Source organism: Pocillopora verrucosa, chromosome 7, assembly GCF_036669915.1.
Source record: "Pocillopora verrucosa isolate sample1 chromosome 7, ASM3666991v2, whole genome shotgun sequence".
NCBI lineage: Eukaryota > Metazoa > Cnidaria > Anthozoa > Scleractinia > Pocilloporidae > Pocillopora > Pocillopora verrucosa.
In genome coordinates, this window is record NC_089318.1 from 23179961 (window position 1) to 23207838 (window position 27878).

Sequence of the window (27878 nt, forward strand, 5' to 3'; positions counted from 1 at the left end):
TTGATGAAAAGAGATGATGATGTAACCATTTCGATGCATAGTTTCAAAGAAAAACAAATAGAACATAATTATGTAATACTTTTATTTTCTTCACCTATGAAGGATAATGCAAACTCAGTTTGGAAATCGCACTTCAATTCAGTCCTTTTTCTCTGACTTCTTTCCTTTCAAACTAAGCCATCATTAAAATTTGTTCAAGAATCCTTGTCCTTGGCAATTTAGGCTGAGGTTTCCTCACATTGTACTTTTCATGGCGAAAATGCTAAGGTTTCCTCAGATTGTAAATTTCGTGGTAAAATGGCTTTATACTGAAAAGAAAATTTGATCAAGGGTTAAACTTGATATGTACATCTGTGAAGCCAGGTATAGTTTTGAATGGTTCTTTTGTTTAGATTATTTTAAGTTAAATTCAGTATTTAGAGATGCGTTCAATTTTCGTCCTTGGGAAGCAGATGGGGCAGGAAGTTTTGAAGAAGCTGTAAGGCACTGAGGAGTCCGCCATGTTTGTTCCGTAACAGGTAAGCCTTTTGGTAAATATCTACGAGCGCCAACAATCTGAAAACGGACAAATTATAATGTCACTATCTAGTGAATCGCTCTACACGCCGGTTATAAGATGACAACTCACAAGAATGTTTGGTCATCCACACTGTTACATGTTAATACATATACTAACAAATATTCTTAAAAGTGCACATTCCGACATACTCATTGCTATAACTCAATTATGCTTAAAGATACGACACTACACCACGACAACAAGACGAATGAGAAGATCTAGTTGGAAGCCCTTAAACCCAGCAATGGAATGTGTCAATCTCACTGAAGTAAGTGAGCACTGTCAGGTAGCCTCTCGAACAACGGTGACGTTCGAGACATGCACGCAAGGGTCACCCTCGGTCTGTTCTTCTGAGTGGAAATAATTTAATAGCGGACAGCTTAGATAATTATTAGTTTTGTCAGTGAAAACGATTTAAGAAATAAATGAAAGTAAAAAGATCGTACTTTGACTCCCAAAGTTTTTATCTTGATCTTACGCCAAATTCTCGTAACTAATTTACAAGGAATTGTACAGCAGCAAGAGGAGAGAGTTAACAATCAGATCTTTGGAGCTAAAGGGTTAAGTGAGGAAAACTAAGTAGAATTTAACACACGTCCAAGCAGAAGCGTTAACTGTTCCTCTCTGTCCCTCATTTTCTCGTCATGACAGTCGTTTCTTTTTTTCGCCTCTTCTTCCAAAATTGTTTGACCCTTGTCAACGCTGTTTCAACATGAATTTTGAATAAGGACTCGAACCATTTTTCTCCTTGGTAGTTTTTGATCCTGAGATGGCGACAGCAAAACGAAATCGAAAAGCAACCAGGGTCGATACAACATAGCACTGAGGCTAAATGTGTCCATACAGAGCTTAAAAGAAGAGTTTAGCAGAAGTACTACAGTACATGTTGAGCTTACTTGTTTGCTAGGTCTGTTTTGGTGATGGCTGGAAGATCCTTTAGAGAAGTGCTTGAATTCTGCTTTTTGTTTAAAATCAGCGACCGACAAATCCTAGAAAAAGTGTTCAATCAGGAAAGGTAAAGATAATGGCTGAAGTAATGACATGGCCACACGAGGCCAGTTTTGTTGATTTTACGAGTCATTGACAAAGTAAAAAAAAAAGAAAACAGAAGGTTCCCACCCGGATTCGAACTCAAGTTATCATGTTCTGTAGACTAGAGCGGGCGCTCGCTTCAGGACTATTGAGCCGTTAGCCTCCTATAATAAATTAATAGTAAGCAAGTAAATAATTGGTACATCACCTAGTGGTAAATAATAATATTTCAACCAAAACTTCAAGTTCCTTTATAATCTCTGTTTTCTGTTTACATTTGAGTTCCGCTGCTATGAACGTCTTGTGACAGTTTCGTATCTGACGCACAGCTCTCTATAAAATGGAGAAAAAAATCAGTTGTTAAATTGAACAGGAGAATGTGGTAGGTGAAAAATCTCTTAGTCAAAAGCTTGCTTTTCAGTGTACTCCAACTGCCGCACAGGCTGTTAAAACAGACGGTTACAGAATAAGTCTGGAAACAATTTTCAAAGCGTACTTGAAAATGGAAAGAGGGAAAGGAAAGTAGTAAAGCACCTGCTTAAAATTTGACTAGGCGGAAAGGATAGTCAAAACAACCTCCCATATCTCAAACAAAAAAAAAAAAAAAACATTTAGCTTCTTAGTACCTGTAGACTGTCCGAAGTAACTTTATCAAGATTACACGAGCCTTCAGTCTCCAGCAGTCGCCACAGCAGCTGACTTCCCGGACCTTGCGCAACTGGATGAACCCTTCTGTTATCACTTGGGACACGTGACTCCAGCGAACCATCTTTGATTAAATTGGAATGTGTCGTGCCTAGGTCCATTAGTGCTCGGCCAAATGTCCCGGATGAGTCCATGAACACGTGGTGACTAAGGACATCAGGAAGAGTGGACTTCATGGTAGACTAAGAGGGTACAAATTGTGTTCTTAGTGAATCTCATAAAATTTAACGAAATAAGATACTTGTTGCAAAATTCGTGAAAAACTTCAATAATTCTGTGAGAACAAAACTTTCTGAGAAACCGAACAGGAAACTTACCAAATCTAAGGAGGCCTTCCACGCTAACCCTGCACCCGCAAGGAATGCTGGGATGCTGACACTCAGTGGATTCACGTGACCAGGTAACGACCAATCACAGATGACGATACCTAAAGCGTTGCAGGAAACAGCTGCTTGAACAGCATTGTTCATCACTGCTATACTCTCGTCCGTGTTTCCACAAACACTGGGAAGAAAATGTTTAAAATATCAGAGAAGCATTGTTCCTAAATGGATGCACGAGCAGTTTAATCTTAAACTTACTTATTTAAAAGCGAGAGAATCTTTCTGTGTAATTTGGGGCCTTCGTTTTAGATAGGACAAAAATAGTAAATCGATAAACTTCTCACCTGTTCCATGATCCGGTTCCTGGGCAGACAAAAAAGCTAATACTGAAATTGAAACGAAAAAAAATGTGTCATCTAAATCTTGAAATTACCTATCATCAAAATGGTATCACCGACTTTGAACTTGATACCAGACGAATATCGAGTGTGGAACATTTAAACATACTCACCCAGCATCGGCTAGTGATTTGCAATATTTAAAAAAGTCGTGATCAACCTAAACAAAGAAGGAAAACAGCCTTTAATTATTGTACCCACTTCAAGAAATTGAGGTCCGTACGTGTGCAGCAAAGGGGTTTTTTGCGATCATGGTAATCAAAAGAGGTTCCTTTACCTCGCATACTAAGTTTTACACGTCTCAGACGCGTTTGTATAATCTGACTTTCAACGAAAAAATGCTTTGAATACAAATGAATGAAAAAACTGAAATGCTATAAATACCGTGTGCCCATATTCCATAGCTATCACCCCTGGAGGAAGATTCCATAGCTGCTCTGGGTCATCGTGGAGGGCGTTGGCCCAAAACTGCAAGGTCCGACCGTGTCTACAACAAGATCTGTGCATGGATCGGAGATGACCCATGTAAACTTCGTCCACTCCTTTTGCCTAAGAAGAACAGTCAGAAACTTAAGGCTTGGTCCATTTATCAGGCCTGGTCAAGCGAAAAAAATTACTTCTTGCCGTTGTATATGTAAAGCGAAAGAAAATTCCTTAAGCGGAAGGGTGTATAAGTGTTGCTCTCCAGTGCCCTTTTAACGCCAGGAGATGGTAATTTGCATTATAAGTCACTCAAGGGCTAGAGAAATTCGTGAACAGTGCACCTAGGAGGAAAAAAAGTAATAGGCCTCGATCAAAGGACATAACCGATCCGGCTAGAACGTATATTAAGGAACAGTAGTTCGATCAGCCAGTACTGACAAAGAAAGACAGCCATCAGATAAATTCAAAGGTGTGTCACTGTCAAGAACGTAATGACGAAATAGAACAACATTGTGTCGCAAAACTACCTTTGCTATAACGTGCGATTTTCCTTTTCCAAATTCTGGTGCCAAGTCCAAGCCGACGTGAGCAAACCTGAATGACACAAGCGCTGAGTTAGAAAAAAAAAACTTAGCCATCAAGAAAAAGCTTTTGCTGTTCGTAGTGTTCTCCGGAAGTACCACCGGCCGGGTTTTTTTCACTTAAAGGAGACAAAACACATAAATACCTATATCTACCTATTAAAATATCGTGATCTAGAAGCTGATATGAATATCTTGTGCAGTTTATAGACAATTTAGCTATTTTGTAGCCAACAAAAAAAGTCTTTCCTACTTTTATCGATAGATAGTAAAGTACTTGTGATTGGTTTATCGGTAGACAAATCTAACAGATGTAGTAAGTGATTAGTAATCTTTACCTTGTGGATGAAAAACATGCGAAAGTTTGCGCATGAAGACCAAGAACCATAGTTATGCTCTCATCGTTTGTTGGACAGAGACTGGATGGCAGTCTACATTATCAGGAAAATAAAAGAAGTACGCTCAGCGACAAAAGAACTCCTGCGGTAGAGAAGCTAATCTTAATAGTTTTAGTTCTTTGTTTGCCTTTTCGCAAAGCTCAAGAATTGCTAGAGTTTGGAAAAGACTTCGAAATATTAGTTCAGTTAAAGAGATAAACAAAAATGAGGCTTAGGGTGATGATAAACCAAAAGGAGCAAAGATGGAGAGGATAGGAACGAAGTTTCTATACCTTTGTTGGCGAGGATCGAAATCAACCTCTTCCTCTGCTAGATGTTTATACATTTTGAACTTCAGCCTGCGAAAGAGAATTCATACATAAATATCACTTTTTTTTTATGATAACTTAGCACACTTGTGAGGCTGTTCTTTTTTCTGAATGAGTAAAGCTAGTGGGTCCCAGACTGGTGCGAGGGTACGTTAGCCGACAATTTATAGAACAGACACACCGGATCCAAAAGATACAACATTTCAAATTTTTGACGGAGTTAGCGTGTAGAAAATTCTCTTCCTCAAAGTGATTTGCTAATGGTTACCACAAACACAAACCGGAAAGTAACGACAAAGGCGAACTGGAGGAAACGTGGAAACAGGGTAGACTTCAACAAGCGACAAGCCTATGCAAATTTGCGAAAGTGTGTGTACAGCGTTTCGATTCCGTGAACAGTAACAAAGTTGTTAACTCACCACTGACTGAACCCAGATAAACTGTCAACATGCGGCACAAGCTCAATGTATCTTCTTTTACAGTAACTGTCTATTTTGATGATATCACTGTAGAAAATAATTGAAGAAAGCTAAAAATTGAACACAAACAGACGACAACAATAACGAAAATAAACAGAAAAAATTAACAATGAAACTAAACGAGAAAACGATTTATGGAAAACTGTAGTTTCATGTAATTATTTTCGTATACTGTAACGAAAAGTAAAGCAGAGAGAGTTTCCCTTTAAGCTTTTCAGATTATACTACAAAGTTTCACTCATTCCTCCGGATGGAATGCTGGTCCATCGCAGTGTACCCACCCCCCCCCCCCCCATCTCCCCACCCTCCCTCCTAGCTTTTTGTTAGTTTTTAGTGACAGTTCACGAGTTCCCATTTACCCGCCTGAATAGAGAGGGGCGCTGTGAGATTCAAAGTATCTTGCCAAAGAACACAACACAATGACCTGGCAAGGTCTCAACCCGGACATTCGATCCAGAGTCCACGGCATGTGCAGACCAAAAAGCTACCGCGTCTCCCACAACAAAATGACATATAACAGTTACGAATTCACACCTTGCGTCATAAGCCGTGTTGTTCCGCCAAACTGTCTCGTGTCCAGCAAAGGAAAATGTGTTCTGCATGTATAATTGTAGCTGGTTGATTTTCATGGCCGACAAAATGTCGATAAGGGAAAACACTGTTTCCTGGGTGGAAAAGAAATAACATACTTGTAAGTTATTAACTTTTGACTCCCAGTAGTAACTTATGTCTTACTTCTCCGTACAATATCAATACATTTCCAGGTAACGAGAATTGACAAAGTTCATCGCTGAAGCGTTTCATTTTGACAAAAACAGTACAATTTCTTGATTAATTTAGAGAGAGATTTACAGAAGCAAAAAGAATAATAGCGTGTCAGATCTTTTTACTTGGAAAATTATAAAAATTAGATTCGTGAAATGTAGCTCCATTCCACCCCATTGCTCATTCTTGACAATGGTGACGCTTTCTCCAATTATTGCAGCATAATGTGAATACAAGAGCACTACTGTTTGTCTAGTTAGTATCAGAAACTCGTCGGAGGTAAAACATGTAACTCCTCGATTACAAATTTGCACCGTTACTAGTGTGCAAGACGACATGTTTGAGATACCATTGCTTGAGTTCAGTTGAGTAACCCGCCTAGTATATTCATTTACGAGGAATCGTGGAGAGGCTTTTCTTTAAAAGATTATGTACCGCGCTCAGATAAATATTCGTAATAAGAGAACATATTTTTTTGTATCAAAAATGCACAAGTACGTGTACTTACTAATGTTGGAACACGCCCTGTTGAAACATCCCATAACACTCCCCTGAATTTCAAGTCTGGCCAGTCGTTGATCTAAAACGAAACGCAAGGTAAAGAGTAGTTTAATACATGTCCTTAAGGTCATTTCCAAACCAGCACCCCCCCCCCCCCCATGAAATGTTTGTCCATAGCAGGTAACCCCCCTTGCATTTCGTAAGTTTTTCCTGGTAACCATTTACACTCCTGAGTGGAGACTGGTACTTCAATAGAAAAGCGTGTTGTCTAAGAACGCGAAATAAATTACACGACAAACGTTCGACCCAGAACCTCTCGATCCTGCCGGTTTCCTACGACAGAGTCCAAAAAGTCTTATGATTAAACGTACTCGTAAATGACGTTAACATGACTACGTTACCTGCGCTTGTGGTATCCCATTTCCATGGAAAAGTCGCAATATCTGAAGTAAAGTGTTTACAGCATACCACAACCCTGGGAGATCACTCGCAGCTATAACAACCTGTTGTTAATGAAATTACATTTAATGTGGTTCTTCAGAGGAAAGGTACTCACAAGAGCACGCAAAAGTCAACAATTATAACCGCGAAAAGGGAGAGATCTGTTCTAGCTTTGCATATTAATATGCGGGGAACGACGTATAGTCAGTTTTCTGACTAATTACAGAACCTTGAAAAGTAAAACCACAAAGTTGTATATTGTACCTTAACAGTTGAAATAGTTATCCTATAGCTCTCTGACTTGTTGAATGAATGAGGACACACATGACACTCTATGCTACTTGCAACACTCCCTCTCCTTGTGGAGGCTGTGGGTTTGAACAGAAAATACACATGGATAAAGAGATACTGTGAAAGGTTTATAAAAAAAAGATATGAAGTACTGACAGAACAACAAAACAAAACTGGGGTTTGAAAGCCTTTCCCATATTATAAGAAAACAAGCCATTTTTTTTCTACTTCACCCAAAAAACAACAATCGACAAACCCTCCTAGTAGTCAGTGATCCATGGTCGCTGTTGTCAAGTGGTAGTTATGCTACTTTTTAGTTCAATGGTCTTAAAATTCAACGCAAGTTTTCATGATTGTTTTTTTTCAGCGAGCATTGCGTAATTATATGCAAATCTCATCACTCCAATCTTTTCACAGACCTTCCCTGACCCCTTCCCCCCAGGGAGTGTTAATTAGTACTCCGGAATTTTTTTTCAAGAAACGTTTTCAAGTAAGAATAAAGGCAAAAAAGATACCCAATCGTTGACTCAGAGAAGGCTGGGATATGCGTTAGTAATCAATTCAGGGGGAGAAGAAAATCTTCAAGGCCTACTTACAAAATAAACTGTGTTTATCAAAGCAGCTTTCTGAAACAATTACGCATCTCTTACCCTCTCCCACAACCTTTAGGTCCAAGGAATATCCAACTTGCTGAAAACTTTCTTCCACTGTGTTCCAAATCTCAACAATTTCTTGAAAGTTATCTGTGGATGTTTTATTTTAAGTCAGTACCTCGATCAAGCAAGTTTTTGATTTTCATTGCTACTGGCAAGGACAACTTCACTGTAAAACACGTCTTGGATATGCCTGCGAGATACCATAAACCTTGCATCAAACATTCAATTCCTCGTTTTACTAAATAAATACGTTGGCCATTTTCCTGTACTTAGTTAAATCAAGAATTGCTACTGCTAATATGATCCTTATAAACACGTCTGAACAACGCTGTCACAAAAACAGCAATTAAGACGTAAACGGTTTCGCTACAACATTATTTATTAATTGTACGATTCATAACTCACTTAGTACACATACACAAACAAACAAACAAAAAAGCAAACCACTGCAAAAAGAACTGCTGCATTGAGATTTTGAAGTTACCTCACCTGATTTTAACTCCCTAAATATCAGAATTGGAAGGACAGATGTGGGGAAAAACCTTGGACCCTTCATTTGGGTGGTTACTTGAGGGTGTGGCCAGACAAGACGGAACAGGGGATCAAGGGTATCACTGTTGGCTGGTGGGGTCATTCCAGAGAGTGTCTGTACATGAGACTTGAACAAAGGAGTGGATGGCAGAGAGGAAGTACTTGCTGGTGTCAGTGGTAGAGTACTGGTCTCTGACGGCAGCGATTCTGTCACATGAAATTTAAAAAGTTATAAAATTATAAAAGCAGTCACAAAATTGGAGAATTTGTTTGATTTAAAGGACATTTACATTCTATAATTCATTGATGTACCTGAATCCAAGGCCTGCTGAGTGGCAGCTCCATTGGTGACAGGCTTTTCTTCCCTTATGACAGGTGATGTTAGTAACTCTTGCATTTCAACGGTAGTAACTAAATTAAGTGCTGTTTTCCCTTTGCATGGTCTGGAACAAAAGGTATGTTTTACAAATGCAGTTTTTTTTATAGTGTTGAGAGTATGGAAAGACATGGCAGAACAGAAATTTTTTAATTTAGGTAGGTTGAAATATAACTTGTTAGCCTCATAAAAATACTCCAACTCTAAAAGTGAACACAAAATATGCAAAAACACAACCATTCTTGTAGAGAAAACCACTTTACCAATAGGAAAAAAATTATTTTTTTTTCACTTTTAATCATTAAAAAGGAAACCCATATTTACTTTATTTTGGAAATTTAGCGAAATTGCACTTCACTCAATTGAGAATAAAAAATGCATCTAAAACATTTAGCATCTACATGTAAGCAAATCCCAAATAGTCCAGGAGGGTTGATATCGTTATGAATAATGAAAATTTTTTGTTGATGTAAATTTTTTATTTATTTACCTTAAATTACTCACCCTTCTTTAGCCTTAATATCTGTTGCTGCCCCATATTCCAGTAATATTCTGACAATCTCTAAATCTCCTCTGTTGACTGCGTCGTGAAGGGGAGTTACTCCAGCTTTGTTAGTGATGTTTACATTGGCTTCATGTTCTGTGTTCAATGAATTCCAAATTCTTATTAATTTATGTTCTTCCTCGTCATAAGCCCTATTCTTTGTTATTTGCTATTAAAATTTGTTTATGTTGCCATGTCAGTAACTTCATGTGCATCCCCTAGTAAGAAAAAACCTGGATGTGCCCCTGTAAGTTGATCTGAAGAAGACTTTGGGTGGACCACAGGATGGTTTTTAAGTACCACTATTCATGTCTACGCAAGTAAAGATAATACACATGATGAATTAACAGAACACTTGGTATTAAGCCAACTTACCACATAGAAGTTTCACGATGTCAGCATTTCCATAGCTGGCAGCCCAATGGAGTGCTTTGTTATCACTTGTTGCTCCATCACTGGCATTCACACTGACTCCTGCCTTCAGCAATTTACGTACCCTGGGAGTACTGTGGATCACAAATGAATGAATATGGTCATGAGTAATAGGATTAATCTATTAAATAGCCATAAATTATTTAATGTACAAAATTGAATGTAATGAAGGGCCACTTAGATTGGTGAGGTCACTAGAACAAGTATCCCAAATTCACAGCAATGTGATGCATGGTCAGGTCCTCCTGTCATTTCACAGAAGACCCTGTTTAATGATACTACAGTATGTGAAATACATAGTCGGCCAAGTTCCTGGAATATAACATTTCTTAAAAAAAAAATAAAATCATTCAAAACTAAGCTCAATACAAATACATGTAAATTTATATTGAGCTGCTCCTCATCTTGTAATACAGAATTGCTTAATTACATGTAGTCTACTAATTAAAAGTACGGATTGAAAACTCCAGGTTCAAGACCAGACAGTGTCACTGTGTTGTGTTCTTAACCCTTAAACTCCCATGAGTGACCAAGACAGAATTTCTCATTACAACATCAATACAATATCAACCAAATAAGTGATGAGAATAAAGAAAAATATCACTTTGGGGATCATTAGTTGATCCAGTACTAAATTCTCTGAACTAACATTATAAGAATTGTATGGTTGACAGTAAGGAGAATTACTAATTTGATCTGGGAGTTAAAGGGTTAAGGCAAAACATTTAACTCTCACAGCAAACTTGCTGTGAATTCTGGGCAATGGTGTTGGTAATAGAGCTACTTGCTTTATAATTGTACTTTTAATTAACACTTACTTTGAGTTTGCAGTAGCCTGGAGTAGTTCCTCATTATAAACTCCCAAGATTGACTTGTCTGTACAGTAATCAAATGATGTTGCTCCTTCCTTGTTTGGAATGGTTGGATCAGATCCAGCTGCTAACAAAGCCCTTACTGCATCTGCATAGCTGAGCTAAAAAGTATTCAAAGAAATTATATCAACTGGCAAAAATTTTACCCCCCCCCACATGGAGAATTTGTTTAACAATAGAGAGATCTTTTTAGTTGGTGATCGTTTCTTTTATTCTCATTACTTAATGTTTGATTCAGGGTGATATTGCAAAATTAAATGCTTGTCACTCTTTGGGGGTCAAAGGATTTGGAAATTTAAAACCCGTCTTTCACGATATGTTTATGAATACATGACAACGACACAGACAATTTGACTGGAATGAAAAAGTTTAAACCCAAGAAAAATTCGTAAACCTCAAGAAAAATTAAAAGTGCAATGTTCAATTTTGGATTTTCTTGCAGACTTACCTTAGTAGCAAGATGAAGACATGTACCAGCATCATTGTCGACATAGTTCATCATCATCTTCAAAATATCATAAGGATCATCATATTCATCATAATAAAACTGTTTAGGAACACCCAATTGAGCTTCTTCTTCTTCATCATCTCCAAAGAGCCCATCCTCTTCTCTGTCTATTAAAATTTGATGATAATATCTTGTGATTTTAAAATAGCACCACTGCTACTAAGACATTACAAAGAAATATATATGAAGTACTACAAACTACTGATTCAGAACTGAATGCTTTCCCAAAAAAATTACTTCAAGTTATTTTTAAGATATGGAAAGGGTGTTATAGACTCTAATCAATAATTGCAGTGAGTGATACATGCAAATAGACATACAGTGTACAAGGACGCTAAAATACTCGATTGTTCAACACAGTTTTTTATATGCCTGCCTACTTTTTGTAAAATTCAAAGCTGTGATATCATCTTCATGACAAATCAGCATGCAAGCATTTTCTTAGGGAACCTAAACATATCTAATGATGTGATCTTTAAATTTCCTAAATTTTTCCAAATTTCCAGATGTGTTCAATAATTTTCAAAGAGTAAAATAATGGCTTTGAAAAACTTAGGGTCATTTGCCAAGAATATCTGCCTCTAGTAATGCAAATATGTTTAAATTTGTAATATACACATTCCTGAAATATGTCACTTAGAGGTACATGTAATGATCTGAATTTCTATAGTCTGGTAATGTGGCCGGAAAGGAATAAGAGTGGTCAATTCATAGGTGTGAAAACTACACCTATTTAGCAAGTATTAGATAAGTGCACAGAAAAATGAATTTTATGTGCAAGTATGAATTACCAACTCACAGTATATAAATTGCAAATAAACAGGTGTTGATCAGATGTACTTGTGCAGCACCACAAAGCCAATTGGGGACACAGTACATAAACAGACTTATTACATTCATTTTGAAATCACTGGTGATCCTAGCAATCTGACTAGCCCTCATTGGTATGATTTATTAATAAATTACACCATTTTTTCCTGTAAATAGCACATTTTCCAAGCCTATAACAAACCTTTACTTTAACAAAACAACCAATCATATTTCAAGGATTGTTTATAGAAACCAATAACATTAAAGGAAAATGAAAAACATTTTTTGCAACTTTTTACCAATCAGCTCAGTGGTGAATCAATAAGCTATTTCTAAACCCTAAAAAAAATCCTGTATTTGAGCAGCTGAAATTTACAATTTCAAAATGGATGTACTAAAGTGGTAATAGAACCTTGTGTTGTACAATTTTGGTCTGAGATCATACTTGTGATTTCAAATCAAACTTACTCTGTATGATCTTTTGACTTAGAAATAACTTGTATGATATGATTGCAGATCTAATTGCACTCCATTCAGTCTAATTACAATTAATAATACAGTTTAACGGACTGAAAGTCAACTTGTAAATTACCTGAATCACTAGAAAAACTTAAGGGAGTTGTCAGAATGTGATCTATGGTTGCTAGGACCTGTATAGCCAGGAAGCTGCTCCATAGTCGTTTAACTCATCAATAATTTTTAAAACATTTTGAGATGACCGAGACAAACAAACAGAAACTCTCATGCACAGGACTAGAGTTGGTGAGTTTAGTAAAGAGGGATCATCTGATTTGATTTTGGTACAAACATGCACTCATTGCAATACCAATATCACCGTACCTTCGGTAAAACTATCAAACCATATAAGAAATTAGAAATTCAGTCTACATATATCGAAGAGTGGGTTGGTGACAAACGTACAGCTTAATGTACCTTAAGTTTTGAGCCTTTTGTTTCTCTCATTTAATTCATTTTAAGACTAGAATGAAGCTTTAATTTATTGCGATTTTCAGTTGCATAGCTTATGAAATTGAAAACCGGCTGATACAGTAAACAGGTGTGTTATGATTGACCAGCTCGGATATCATTGAATCAAATCTATCTACTAAAAATCATCTGTGTTTTGCATCAGCAGACTTAATATACACCTTGTTAGATGCAGGAAAATGGTGTAATAAGACACAACTCGCATAACCTGATCATATACTGGAAATAACAATTAATTTTCTTACAATCTGCAGCTGTCGAAAGTATGCTCCGAATAATGTCTGTTCTGTGGAGGAGTATCGCAGACCTAAGGTTAGATACACTCTCTTTCAAGGCTTCCTCGTCGTCCATCATCATGATAATCGTTTTAAAAAATGTCTTCTTCCACAATTTTTCTCCACATATGAACCTGAAATAAAATAGATTAATTTCAATTCTTGGATTTTGTGCCTCTTCCCTGCCACGTTCAAGTTAAAGAGCGCACGAACTTCAAATATACTGACCAGCGGTATACTGATATGTATCGTATAAATTACAGGAAAATTCTCGAGCATAGGTAACTAAAGTTGTCAATAATTTTTTTTTTGTCAAAAAAAAAGGCAGGCGAAAATCCACGTAGTCTCAGGCCATTTTGCCTGTGAGTTGTCCTCAAATACAGAAAATAAATGTATTTGCGCTGATTATCACTCCAACGTTTGGCTAAATAGAGTTATTGAAATAAGTCACAGAATGCTGGAAATCTCGTCTCGATTTTTTTCAGGGAGTGTGTCCCAGGACCCCCCTAGAGTGACCCAGAGTTTGGTATAACGCTTCCGTAGAGATATATTTTTTTGTTAAGACTAATCAATCGTCCATTTGCCGGAATCTACTGCCTCTGTGATTTTTCCAAAGCTAACATTATTTTTTTGGAAAAATATTCGAAAAATTGCAAGTCTATTCTTTGAGTATTACATACATACATACATACATAACTTTATTTGATAACGCAGGTTAAAATTTGCGCAACTTTACAGCTGATGTGGACCTGCCTAAACTAATTAGTCTATAATTATATAAAATACAGATATGATAAAATTTATAAGTTGAATAAATCAAGTAAACCATAAAGTTTTAGTAATAGTGAAAATTTGGTTTCATGTTTTGTATAACATTACCTCCCTTTTCAAAATTAATATTCATAACAGTTTGCTTGGATTGTTTTAAGTTATATTTAAAAATAGATAAATTTGGAGAATCTTTAACATTATCGGGAAGTGCATTCCATGCTACTGCAGATCTATGAGCAAAGGACCTACGACCCAATTCGGTTTTGGGCCTATTAAGTACAACATTCAGGGATTTCCTTAGGTTATAACTGTTAGAGTTCTTGGTCACCAAACAATTAATTTCCCGCAACCCTAAATTATAATAAGCATTATATGTAATAGTTAAGATACGTAGCTTATAAAAATACTCTAAAGGCATCCAGCCAACCTTAGAAAGTACATCATTATCCCCAAAACTATTTGGTATCTTATGAATTAGCCTGGCAGCCCTGATGTGAATCATTTCTAGATCTTTAAGCTTGGATCCAGACCCCCAAATTGCAATTCCATATAGAACACTTGGTATAACTATCCTATAGTAAAAAGTCTCCAAGATAGATGTACATAGGAAATTTATACGTCTCAACATTTTAACTTTGGCATTAAATGCAGATCTAGCCAATGCAACATGCTGAGACCAAGAGAGTTTATCATCAATTGTAACCCCAAGGCAATTGGTGGAGGACACATACCGAATGGTGTCCATACCCCACTTCAGCTGTTTCAAAGGACCTATGAAGGGGGTAGTACTTAAGACCATTGCCTCGGATTTACCTTCATGTAGAATCAATCTGTTACTAAGACACCAGGAATTAACCTGGTCCAAAACAGCCTGTAACCCTGTTGTTATTTCATCAACAGTATTCCCTACTACATATATTGTTGTGTCATCAGCATACATATGGACTTCTCCACTGGTAATAGATTCAGGGAGGTCATTAACATAAGATGCAAACAATCTTGGTCCTAGTAAGGATCCCTGAGGGACCCCAGCTCTAATGGGGATTCTATCAGATCTAGACCCACTTACACTAGTCCCTTGTACACGGTTGGAGAGATAGTCATTGATCCATTTCCACATATCACCTGCCAAGCCAACAGCCTTGAGTTTCTCAGTAAGAATACTGTGGTTGACACAATCAAAAGCTTTGCGGAAATCAATGAATAAGACTCCAACCTTATGGCCTCTATCCAGGGCACTCCCCCAGGACTCAGTGAGATGAAGGAGGAGGCTCTCCGTTGAATAGCCCCTCCTAAATCCCCATTGTCTATCTGTGAGAATGCCATTGGATAACATGTGATCATCAAGTGAGTCACACACTACCTTCTCAAGAAGCTTTCCTGGTGTACTAAGCAAGGATATAGGTCGGTAATTGTTAGGATCCAGCCTGTTCCCTTTCTTAAAAACAGGTGTAACTAATGACTCCTTCCATTGTTGAGGGAACTTACAACAGTCCATGCTTTTTTTGAACACCTCTAGCAGACCCTGAATAGCAGAGTCCTGTGCCAATTTAAGATCTTTAGGAAAAATATTATCAGGGCCTACTGCTTTGTTTGGATTAATAGACTTCAAAACATCTCTAACTATATCCCAATTCAAAGAAAAATTCTCTATAGTGGGAGTAATTCTATTAATATAAAAAGTAGTATCTAAATGTACTGGATCCAAGTTCTTAGTAAGATCATGTGCAATATCAATAAAATAGTTATTAATCAAATTCGCTTTCTGCCTATCATCTGAAATAATAGTGTTATTAGAATCTTGTAGGGGACCAATTTTATCACTTTTGATCTTACCAAGTATACGATTAGATATTCTCCAGAAATCTTTAGGTGAAGAAGATTCTTTAAATAGCCCAATCCAGTAAGAGGCCTCAGCTTTTCTGAGCATACTTCTAACAGCGTTTCTTTTAGCTCTATAGATGTCCCACTGAGGATTATCATGGGGTTTACCTTGAGCAGCTTTTAAATACTTATACCTTTGATTCATAGCCTTTCTGATTTCGGTATTGATCCAGGGAAGTGACTTGTGTCTGACCTTCACATTCCTTCGTTTGATGTTGGACTCTATAATGTCTTTAAACATGGTTTCCCATAAGTAAACACTGTCCTCAACATCCTCTACAGCAGACACAATATGCCATGGAGCTTCCTCTAAGGACCTCTGGAATTTTTCATTATCCATATCCTTATAGTTCCTTACTGTAATAAGCTTAGGCTTTGAATTACTCCTCCTTGTAGAAAAGGCAGCAAATATAAGATGATGGTCTGAAATGCCCAGGTCAATAGAACCAGCTAAGACATTTGATGCATGCAAATTAGGACTAACAATAATGAGGTCGATAAGTGACTTAGAGTTAGCTGTGATGCGCGTTGGTGATTCATTATTATTAGCCTTTGCGGTTTATCACTGTCGGAGCCATAAAGGTTATCACTCTAAATCATGACGGCTATGTCAAAAATAGACGTATCAAGTGGTAGGGGTTTGGCCCCATGAATGATCACGTGAAAAATATCGTAATTATCGAATAACTTCCTGTTTGTACTTTACATCCACATAGCAACACTATTTCCTCCAGTTTTAGCACATTGAGATTACAGGTACGTATCTTTTATTGCTCTATGTTCCCTCGAAGCAAGTTGTGATGCGTTATTGATCTTTTTCTTGTCGTAGAAAAATTGCTGTTGGGGTTTACAGTTAGAATTCAGCGGAAGTCGCGCGCAATCCTCGTCGGAATATACTATTTTCCTCTTCCTGCTTGCAAGCTAGCAATCGTTACTGAATTTTCGGCAGCTTTGTTTGATAATTCATGAGTGTTTTTCTTGATTGTTATTAAACTTTTGCCATTGGAAAGATAAGTAAAAGATTTTTAAGTCTTTTGGTGTGCAATCTTATCAGAGCATCAATGTTAACTAGACATGATCATTTCTAATATTTTATGGAAGTTTGACGCATCTAAAAGGGTTTTCAACGTTTTTGGATCAGCTGCTACTTTTCTGGATAAGTTTTAAGGAATTTATGAATTAGAATATCTTTCATTTGTACGGCAGCATATGCTTGAGAAATGTGAATTGTTGCTTGAGGCATTATAAAAGACTTAATAGTTTTCAGTCACCATTATTTCCTGTTCACTGAATCGTGAAATGCAAATTTCGTAAAATGGTTGTTCAAGGTACTGAGAACTTCTGACACTCATAATTTGATTCTTTGCAGATATAATTATCTTATTAGACGTTTTGGCGTGTAGTAAACCTCTCGATTAGGATTTCGGTTCTTGCTCCTTGACATCTGCTCAAAAGTTTATCAAAACCGAGATCACGCAACCATTGCGTGACCATCTAAGTGTGTCACAAATTCTTTAGTTTGTTGGTTACAAATTTCAAATATTTGCAGTAAGTGCAATAGTTAACTAGCATGTCATTGTTATTGCTACAGAAACTACTCATGGCCAGTGCTGCACCGACTGCTTCATCCACAAAGGAAACAACAAACTATGCTAGGTTGTGCCGTCTGCTTGTGGGTCTTGGAAGCCAGGCTCTCAGGGAAACATTTGATGCCATCCATGCACCGGGAAATCTACACACGATTTTGGGGACAAACAAACCCACTTTGCAATCTCTCAGAGCAAAGAAGATTATCAATCCAATTCAATGGGGGAAACTTTTCCCCGCCATCCCTACCTCAGTATCCTCACGCGATTTTGACACAACTCTCTTGGTGGTTCTGTTGAGAAACCTGTGCGGCTTAACTGCCCCGCTAACCGGCTGGGACGCATTACCTGCCATAGCAGACCTTAGTAAGGAAGCAGATATTGCCCGGGTTAAGCATTTTAGGAACACTGTGTACGGTCACGCCGAGAAAGCTTCTGTTGATGACGTGAAGTTCAATGACTACTGGCGTGACATCCGGGACACTCTGGTCAGATTGGGAGGCGTTACTTATGAAGCTGCTATTGACGATCTCAGAAACGAGTGCATGGACCCTGAAGTTGGAGATCATTTCATGGAATTACTGAGTCAATGGAAAAAGGACGAGAACAACATTAAAGATCAGCTGGACGAAATAAAGAAAAGACTTGATGTCCTGACGGCTTCAAAAGAAACAACTGATCAAGGTACGTTTTCAGCAGGAGCAGGAGCATGCTCTCATATATCGCGTTTCAGCACACACGTTTTTCGGACGTTGGCCGGTGGTCTGGCACTAATAATGAGGTGCTAGATCCCTTAGCAGATCTCGCTGGCTCGCGTTGCTGAAGGCTTCATACTTTCCTGCAGGCGAACAAACGCTCTTGTTGAAGCGCTGAAGACGACCTCCTGCTCGCGAGTTATTTTTTTTAAATAAGTGAAAGAAACGCATTGACACTAAGAGCTTCCGGTAAAGTGTAAGCCTGCTTTTGTGGACACTTTCAAATATCAAGCGTCGAAGCCAAGGGACCTTTTGGATGGCTTCGCCATTCGCTATGTATTGCACCAAAACATTTGATGTTGTAAACAGAGCAAAAATCTAATAGGAATAAAATTTCTGAACAGTTACTTACAAGGAACAGACTTCTAAAAACGTGGGAAAGATGTTTCTCTTGTAAAACGTAAAATCAATTGATACTGGTATGAAAATAATATTTTCTCGCTTCGCTTTTTAGGTGAAACCTCTACATCAGGAGAAGTTTTGAGTAGACGGGCAATGTGCAAGTACCACGAGAGCGAAGAAGTTGAGCATTACTGTTTGAAGTGTAAGGTTTGCATCTGTCAGAATTGTCAACAAGTACGTCATAGAAGGCACTCAAGGGTTAAAATACAACAAGCTGCTGATGAGCGAAAGGCCCCAATGGCAAGGATCCTGTACGACGCTAAAGCAGAAATCGTTGTCGTCGAGAGTAAAATCAATAAGCAAATCGAGCTGAGGACGAAGAGCAAAGCTAGAATTACTGCCGCGGTAAACAAGGTGAATGAAACTGTTGAAGAACTCGTCCAAGTGCTGAGAGATCAGGAAAAGCTGATGAAGGAAAAATTAACACAGATTTATCATTCACAAGAAAAAGATCATGAGGCGCAACTAGAAAAATTTCAAATGTTTGCCAGAGAAATGAAAAGATCCGTCGAACGTGGCGAAGGTATTTTTCAAAGAAACGTCGCTCTAGAAATCCTTGAAGAGGAGCATTCTATCTTCTCTCCCTGTAAAGAGCTTTTGGATCAATGTCAGAAACTGGAACTCTACGCACCAGAAGATGTCAACTATGTTGTCAACAAAGAAAATGTATCGGCTTTGAGACAACTATTTCAGCTGCCACTGGGTGAAGTTATTGAGCACGATCATTCTCAATCAAAAACCGAAGGAGAAGGCTTGAAAGAAGCGGAACAAGGCCTCGGGACTAACTTTACAATCACGACACGAGACTTAGAAGGAAAACAGTTTTATAGCGAACAAGAGGAAGTGACCGTGACTATCAAGTCACCAGATGGAGAAGAGGAGACACAAGTGGAAGATTGCAAAGATGGAACGTACAAAGTGTATTACATTCCGAAAAGTGTCGGACAACACGACATTAGAATCGAGGTGAATGGGTGGCCGCTGACTGGTAGTCCTTGGAAAGTGAACGTGAAGCCACATAAGTACCAAGTGGTGAACTCCCATGGAACACGTGGACAAGGAGAAGGCGAATTTGACTTCCCATGGAACATTGCGAAGAACGATAATACAGGAGACATCGCCGTGGCAGACTTTCGTAATAAGCGCGTTCATTTGTTTGATGCCGAGTGGAAATACCTTAGGACAATAGGGGGAGTGACAGGATCACAAACTGGCGCAGCTGTCAAGATGGGTCGCCCGTGGTCAGTAGCATTTTCAAGGAATGGTGACATGATCCTGATTCACGGCGATAAAAACTCAAGAAAGATGTCTGTCCTTACCAATGGCGGTCAATTTATCGAACAGTTCAGTGAGCACGTGATTGATCCACGCAGTGTCTTTATCAAAACTGATGGTGAAAGTCATGTGATCGTGTGTGATTCAGCTGACCACAAAATCAAGGTCCTGTCGCCGGACGGTGCAGAACTACTACAGTCTTTCGGTGCCCCGGATTGTGACGCTTGCCCCAGTTGTGTTGTTTATCATCAAGAAACTTATTTTGTGTCGTATATGATGGCTAATTGTGTCACCGTTTTCAACAGGGAGGGTATCCCTCTCTTTCACATCGGCAGTCAAGGAGAAGTGCAATACCCCTCGGGTTTAGCCGTGGATGTGTTTGATAACTTGATCATCTGTGGCGACAATAAGCTTCATATGTTTACGCTGGACGGAAAGTTTCTCGCCTCATTTGATCAAGAAATCCAGAGACCCTGGGCTATGACTGTTTGTAAGAACGGTGACTTGCTGGTTACTGATCTAACGAAACATAATGTTCTTGTTTTTAGGTGAGCTTTGCTTTAGATCGCGAAATCTGAAGGTCTGAGGACTGATCGAATCCTCGCACAGTGCATGTTTAAGATACTTTTGCCCTAATATCGCGTGCGCAATTATGTTGCGATATATCTATTTAACGGTAGAATTAAATTAAATATTTACGGTTACTCGTAATTCATTACTAGTAGTAAATTGTCTTTATCACTGAAAGACGCTTACAATTATCATATACAAATAAAAAAGGGTCAATAGAGATGAATAATTTTTTTCCGAAATCGCTGACGGGCCCGGGCATAATCGTTTTAGTTTCCGTGAGATCAAATTTAAGCGTAAACAACAACTCATACTGTGCTTATAAAGCTGTTCTAAGTTTCAACACTGACAAAGTTTTGTTCACTAACTCAAAATATTGCTGCACAAATTCCTTGTTTGTTAGTATTACCATAAGATCAACATGACATGATTTTCAAAAAACCATCATCTCTGTGAACATGAATGGCATCTGATATCTCGCATCTTCTAAAAGAAAATCATGAAATACAGATCATAGAAATTTATTCAAAATTCACTACTGTTGCACATGCACAGCGATCGAGCAGCGCAATATGTTATCCAACCAAGGTTTATGGCTAGTAATGACGACACATTGTATACCATCCTCTTAAAATCTTTCGTTTCCTATTGCTTCCCTAACATCAGTATGCATATTCTCCATAGTGTTCTCTATACATTTGCTAAGGTGCTGACAAGGAGAATTTGTTTAACAATCAAGAGCTTCTTTAGTTGGTGATCGTTTCTTTAACTCTCAGAACCTTAATGTTTGATTCACTAGCGATATTGTAAGGAGAAATTAGAAACCAATCGCTCTTAAGAGTTAATGTATCAAAGAAGGTCAATCACGATGAGAAGACGTCAAAGGCATCCTTACCCATACGTTCCCAAAATCACATACCAGTTAGAAAATTAGGAATTCATCCTTTCAGCCTAGGATCAATTGTATTTTTCCAAGGATAGAAAATTTCAAGAATGGAAATTCGTTTTCTGACCATGCATTAAGTAATTCTGAAGGGACATCATCGAGAAAAAAGATTCAATGGCCTTAATAAGCTGTGACCAGAATCCACTCTTAAATTACCCGCAGCGCAATAATAACTAATTGCAGAAACAGTTCCTCCACGAGATCTAAAAAAGTTAAATTAGGATATGGCATTGTCATTGACAACTTGTATTTAGAAACTCCTCTATCTGACCTATTCTGCGGCGGCATTAATTAAAAGAAGCTAAGAGGGATTCACCCAATGATCTAATTACCATGAGGGAAGATTTGTTCCCCAAGAGTTGAAAAAGCAGGATTTAAACCTAAAACAAACCTTTAGAAATCTTGGTCGAAGCAACTCTTGCAAAACCTATGGCCGCAGGTTGTTTGCATAGACGTCCTTAGAGGAAACGTACAGATCAAACAAACCAATTCGTCATCGACTACTTCAACAAATTCCTCTTCATAGCCAGACAGAAGTTGATTGAGCGCCGTGGGCCATGAGGAACTCGAGTTTATTCGAATTGGTCTTCTGCTCCTTCTTTGCACATGAAAAGGGCTAGCCCCACTTAAATTCATGACGAAGCGACCGAAAATACTAGCAATAACCTTCAAAGCCTTTCGCCGCGAGCTATTTTACCTTGAACTGCACCTACTCTAGGAGGTTCACGCGGCTCCGATTCCTCGTGACTAACGACGGATTTACAATTATTCGAGCTAGAGGAGGGCGGGAAATTCTGACAGTCGTGACCATTTCCGGCTTTATTTCACAGTAGTGCAGAGTAATACGACAATCTTCCGATTTCGGACAATGTTCTGGAGTTTTTGGAGCTTTGAATTTGGTCGGTCAGCTCGAAATGTTTTGTTCTGCTTCCGGTCTGTAACTGATATGTATTATTAACAGCGGAAACTTGAAATCTAAACCTCGCAAGAATGGCTTGGAAGCTGGATCAGAATCGAGCAGAAGGAAAAGCGACATAAAAAAATGGTAAATCATTTTCATTTCGAAAATATATTCTTGTGGGCTAAGTTAAAGCATATTTCCTTTACTTGCGTGGACTCAATCTTACCTAAAATACAATTTCAAGTATGAAGTGTCAAATGGAAATTAAAAATGGCTCTCAAACAACCTTTGTCAGCGAATGGGCTCTCACAGGCGCTGCTGCACGAGCATTTCGCGGGATTATCAGGGAGTCGCGAGAGACGAGTGGGCAATTGAAGTGAAACAGTAGGAGACGTGCAAATCTTCTGGTATAATCACTTTTCGTGCCAGACGCAGACCTCCACAACTTGCCCTGTCGAGTCAGGATGCCCGTGAGATACTCGTGCAGCGGCGCAAATGATAGCCTGCTTGTAGGCCTGTGCTATTTCAGCTGCTTGTAAGGTGCGTTGGGAGCGAGGAAAATATTTAGACGATTCCTCTCTCTATTAATTACCAGGTCGAGCCCCTTGAATTGAACCGGAAGTCTGGGGACGAAGTTATCAAAGCGTGGTGGAGTGGGAGAAACCGGAACTACTTCCGGTATTATTTCATATTACATCGATGCGAGAATTCGGACTGGCCGTCCAAATTGCGAGGTACGTTTAACAGTTTCGATGTAATTTCTGTCAAGCAAGCTTTCCAAGGCCTGACACCGAAAACAGAAGGTGATCTCGTATATAATTCGAATGCTGCGACGATAGCTATGTACTTTTTCTGGTGTACATCGATAGAATTTCCGCTGCAAGCTTTTGAATCCATAAAATGCGCGTGTAATAAATTTTCAACGTATTGTGATGCAATCGTTTTTAACAGGTGAAATTTATTGGCACAAAAATCCTTAAAGAGATGAAAGTTATTCAGGAGTTGGCAACTTTGTACTCAGCTCTTCTGCTCCTAACTGGCGAATCTGGAGAGGTTGGTGACTTGTCTCGTTCGATATAAGCGAAGCAAATCATAACAGGCACTTTAAACCTACATTTGTCAGTGAATATGCAAAATGTACGTCTGAATACGTCGATGTGGTGATGGTTTACGAAAATAAACTGGGACGAATCTGTCATGATACTTGGCATCATCACTAAAGTTCAACTCTTCATTTTCGAATTCACGGCACACTTCTCGGTAAAACAGTGGGGAAATATAACTTTCACTTTCGAGAGCGAGAGTGTTGTTTTGTTTTGTTTTAGCAGGGGGAAGGGGGGAGGGGGGAGGGGGGAGGGTTGAGAAGGCGGGCTGTGTTCCCTCAGGAAACTTTTTGTTGCGGAGCTACAACCCCCCAAAATCACTTCCCCCTCCGCCCCCCTTGGTCTATGCCAAGTTCTTGTCCAAGTCAAAAACAACTCAAATTTTCCACTTCTCCAGTACGATCGATAATCGTCCTATGCAAATGATGATCTCTTCCTGACTTTATTCATTTCCATTTTTTTTTTATAGCTAAATTTTAAGGAGAGAGTGATTAAATACAAGGCCGAAGGCAGAGTGCACAAGCTGAAGTGGGTGTATGATGGAGTGGCATGGGATATCCAGAGCGGCATCAGTGTTAAGGCAAAGCACTATAAAAGCAAACATGGAGCGATTGAACACGCTGTCAAGGAACTCATTGACAAACTTGCATCTCATGGGATAATAACAAAGTGATGTCCAAGTTCTCAGTGAACTGTAACATGCTAGATTCGCTTTCTGCTCCATACTTCTTTCCTCACTGTCTCATAACTTTGAACTTTTTTAAAGAGGGTGAACCGTTGGTCGTAAAACAGAAACAAAACGAAATTTTCAGGCATAAAAATTGACAAATTTTAAAAGCTAGTCGCAAAGGAACTTCTCTTAATCGCAACACAAAGAATTTAAACCGTTATAGCCGTAAAATGGACAAAATGTTAAAGTAATTAATCACCCCATTGAAACCCTCTGACGTGTTGGATGAAGTCAATTAATAAGAGGACCATGGAGAATGCAAAGGGGTCAGAGCCAGAAATAGACAGGAAATCTTATCACTCATCCGTTTTTCTTAATAATTCGTTTTCATCGCCGCCGGACCATATTTATAAGATTTGATTGATAAGCAACATTTTTCACCTGCATATTTATGCCATGCAAAGGATTAATTTCGATCCTTGCGTAAAAATACCTTACGTACGTTGTTTTTGGTTCACGGCATTCGTTAACAATCACGAGAATAATTTTTTTTGTGGACATTCTGGATGAGAAAAAAATAGTCCTTCCGTAGACGTCATGCATTTCCCTAAATCTTTTTTGTTTTTGTTTTTTTGCCATTTTGTAATTATGATATATTAGTAGAAATAAAAAGGAGTTACATATACATTAATATAATATAGCTGAAGATTTAGTATGAGGCGAGGAAACCCGTAGGGAACCCAAGAGGGTTATACGAGCTGCAGGCTCCTAATATTTTACAAAGGTGAGTTATCAGTTTTATGGCATGATTTAGGTAAAAAATATTTTAGGTTGAAAAGGAGAGGACACACTCGCATTAAACAACTACAACAATAACAGACACTCAAATAAACATATGCTTAAAAGCAGCCTGAGAAAAATAAGAAAATAAAATAATAAATAAATGAATAGTCTGCAGTATATCAGACCATCAGTCATTTGTTATGGCGTGATTTGAATTCTAATTAGTTTCAGTTTTTGTCTCACGTCATAGGTGAGAAAAAAAAACATATTTTCAATCCAGTTTCAAGGGTTCTTATTTTGAAAGCTGTTGTTGCAGCGAGACTAGCTTGTTAGTGAATGGCAAAGCATGTGAAGATTAGACTACACGCCATTGCGAGGCATTCTGCACAGATCGCGCTTAAGAACGCAGTCAAGTGTACGAAGTCAAAAGTGTAATTATAGATCGCTTGTGCTATTAACAGAAGCGGTAGAATTGAAATTAACCTTAAAATGCAATCAATACAGCCAATCAGTGCGAAAGTAGAACATGATAAATTATGAGTCGTAAACGGTAGGTAGAGTGTCACAAAGCGCAGGAGATGACTAGCTAATCAATTTTTTCAGGGAATTTATCATCAAATAAATTTTTTACCTGATTAAACGAAATAAGAACGCAAATGGTGGCATTGGAGTATTTCATACTCGGCAAATTTTGGCCCTTTTTGTGGGGTCTTATGAAATTTAATCAAAGACTAGACATGTGATATTGCGTCATCGGAGGAGATCTGGGCTCTACAGGATGAGCTCATCCTTACTATTATTTTAAAATATCTGGCAGTTACAGGAAGAAGTTAAATCCAATAGTTGAAAGGAGAGATTGAAACTGTAGTCGAATTCATCAAAAGGTATGTATATTTAATCCATCCAAAAGAAATCAAAAACATGTTTTCTACAACCACCTGATCGAAATTACGAGTGGATTTTCATCATTTTTTCCAGCCACGATGCCAAGTTTTGATGAATTCAATAAGTTGGCCGCTTGGCTAAAAAAACTCACGCTTGAGTACGGTGAAAGCGGACAGGTCAGTGCCTTACCTTAGTGACTGTATATCTAGAAAAAGTACTGAGTTATATTCATCCTTGTGTAAAAATTACACCTTAGCTCGAAAGCATAGAAAAGCTGGAGACGACAACAGAAAATACCAGCTTGTTAGTTGCATGAAAGATCTCCCTTGTGGTTCCTATAGTCAATATTTAGGAAAAATTTGAGTGATTTGCGTCAAAACTTTTCTACATCAGCAGTTGAGTTTTCCACGTCATTATGATGAAATTATATACACAAAAGTGGCCCCCTTAAGGAGAAACAGTTTGGTTTTGGAAAAACTTTATTTTGAATCGCTCGGTTTACTTTTAGTTATTCCTTGTGGACCGATTCATATTCTGAATTTGTTTCCCTTTCGGATACAGGTCATGGACCAGAAAAAAACTCAAACTTCATTTTCTTTCCTCTTATTTTAATCGTGTTATCATATTCTCTATTTTTATTACACTCTTCGAGTTCCTTCCTTCATTTCCATTTCATTTGCCGGGTCGGAAGGATTTTGGTTGTGTCACGTTAAAATTTACTGATTTATAATTTTTTAAATGCCTCGTTCAGGTTACTTACAAGGGTCGCGTGTTCAGCTTCAAAACAGAGAGAGAAACATTCACAGCAGGTAACTGGGCGTGTGACGGAGTGGCAACTGATGATGCCACTGGAATATGGGCGAAAGGAAGGCATTATTACACTGTACAACTCGCTCTTGAACACGGCGTCAAAGACCTGGTCCGGAAGCTCAAGCAAGAACATCAAATAGATCTTTATTGAAACAACTAAACCAGTCTCTATTTTTGTTAAAACCGGTTGTGTCACCATGGATGTATTCATCTTAGCAGTAAGGAATTTAAATGGGTCACAACAAATAAAGTTTTTTTAGCATTTTTTATTTTTAACCGTCAGCTGCAATTAAGGATCGAAATAAAGGTTTTTCTTGGCCCTCAACACTCAAGCATTAATATACGTTTTCAAGCATATTCTCTATACTGTTCTTTATTCACTTCCTTCGGTGTTGGTAAGGAGAATTTGTTTAGCAATCGAAAGCTTCTCTCTTTATTCTCTTGACTTACTGTTTGATTCTGAAGAGATGATGTAAGGAGAAATTAGATGCTAGTCACTCTTTCAGGTTAAAGGGTTACAGTAACTTCTTATGCACGCCGTCCATAGGTTGCGAATTATCGGATGGAGAGCTACAATCTATTTTTTTTTAGTGATCTCCGATGGAGAACTTACGTAAAACTTTCTACTCCCTTCTCCCTATGGAAACTTAAATGTGATGGAAACTGAAAAATTCCTTCGTTTTTGCTTAGCATATATATATATATTCATTCTATGAAACGCCGTCTTAATCTCGTACCCAGATCCTGCCGTGCAAGTGTAACTGACCGTGGAAGGTTCAGGTACGAGACGAATGCCGCCCGTGACTTTACTAAGGGATTGTACAGTACTAACTATCTATCGCCGGAGGGCTGAGAGGGGGTGTTTGCCGTTTGCCGGATGATTTTGGCTGTGTCACAATGAAATTTACCTGATCCTCTCCGAAGGCTCAGATTCCCAATTATTGAAAGTCAATTTTCTCCAGCCCCCCCTCTTTATACTCTGTTAGTGACGACCATTAGCATCTCCGTTTTCATTGTAAACATATGAATAAAAAATACTCTTACTTCCTCCATCCCTCCTCCCCAGTCGATAAATAATGTCCCTAAACCGCTCAGGTGGAAGCAAAGTTATCACTTAACTGTGCCCTGGAATAAATGCCGTGCGTAATTAAACAAATGCAGCGTTTATTCGAGGGTTCTAAGAAAAAAATACTGCGAGAAAAACTCAGTAATTTCTCCTTCTTGCTTTTATGCTATAAACGCAGTAAACTATGATCAGGTGATGTATTTTTCGCTTTCTGCACTTGGCATTTTACTATCTCAGTATCAGTAGCTATCCTGATAACAGTGGCTTTCATATACT

At 38.3% G+C, this 27878-nt stretch overlaps 2 protein-coding genes across 2 annotated transcripts; one reads left to right on the forward strand and one right to left on the reverse strand.

The window, feature by feature from the left end:
- Nucleotides 1-65: 65 nt before the first annotated feature.
- Nucleotides 66-13396, reverse strand: LOC131792131 (uncharacterized). The gene is made up of 24 exons (XM_059109503.2): nucleotides 13166-13396; nucleotides 11064-11230; nucleotides 10562-10716; nucleotides 9687-9817; nucleotides 9272-9407; nucleotides 8704-8834; nucleotides 8350-8598; nucleotides 7855-7947; nucleotides 7178-7281; nucleotides 6874-6975; nucleotides 6480-6551; nucleotides 5741-5871; nucleotides 5147-5233; nucleotides 4692-4757; nucleotides 4360-4452; nucleotides 3968-4034; nucleotides 3402-3566; nucleotides 3131-3177; nucleotides 2964-3005; nucleotides 2614-2800; nucleotides 2218-2478; nucleotides 1800-1924; nucleotides 1456-1548; nucleotides 66-555 (listed from the first exon to the last, which is right to left on the reverse strand). Exons 1-24 carry the CDS (start codon nucleotides 13275-13277, stop codon nucleotides 429-431), a joined length of 2943 nt encoding a protein of 980 aa, XP_058965486.2. The 5' UTR covers nucleotides 13278-13396; the 3' UTR covers nucleotides 66-428.
- Nucleotides 13397-16528: 3132 nt separating this feature from the next.
- Nucleotides 16529-20705, forward strand: LOC131792098 (E3 ubiquitin-protein ligase TRIM71). Its single transcript, XM_059109468.2, has 3 exons — nucleotides 16529-16606; nucleotides 17442-18120; nucleotides 18646-20705. Exons 2-3 carry the CDS (start codon nucleotides 17451-17453, stop codon nucleotides 20418-20420), a joined length of 2445 nt encoding a protein of 814 aa, XP_058965451.2. The 5' UTR covers nucleotides 16529-16606; nucleotides 17442-17450; the 3' UTR covers nucleotides 20421-20705.
- Nucleotides 20706-27878: the final 7173 nt, after the last annotated feature.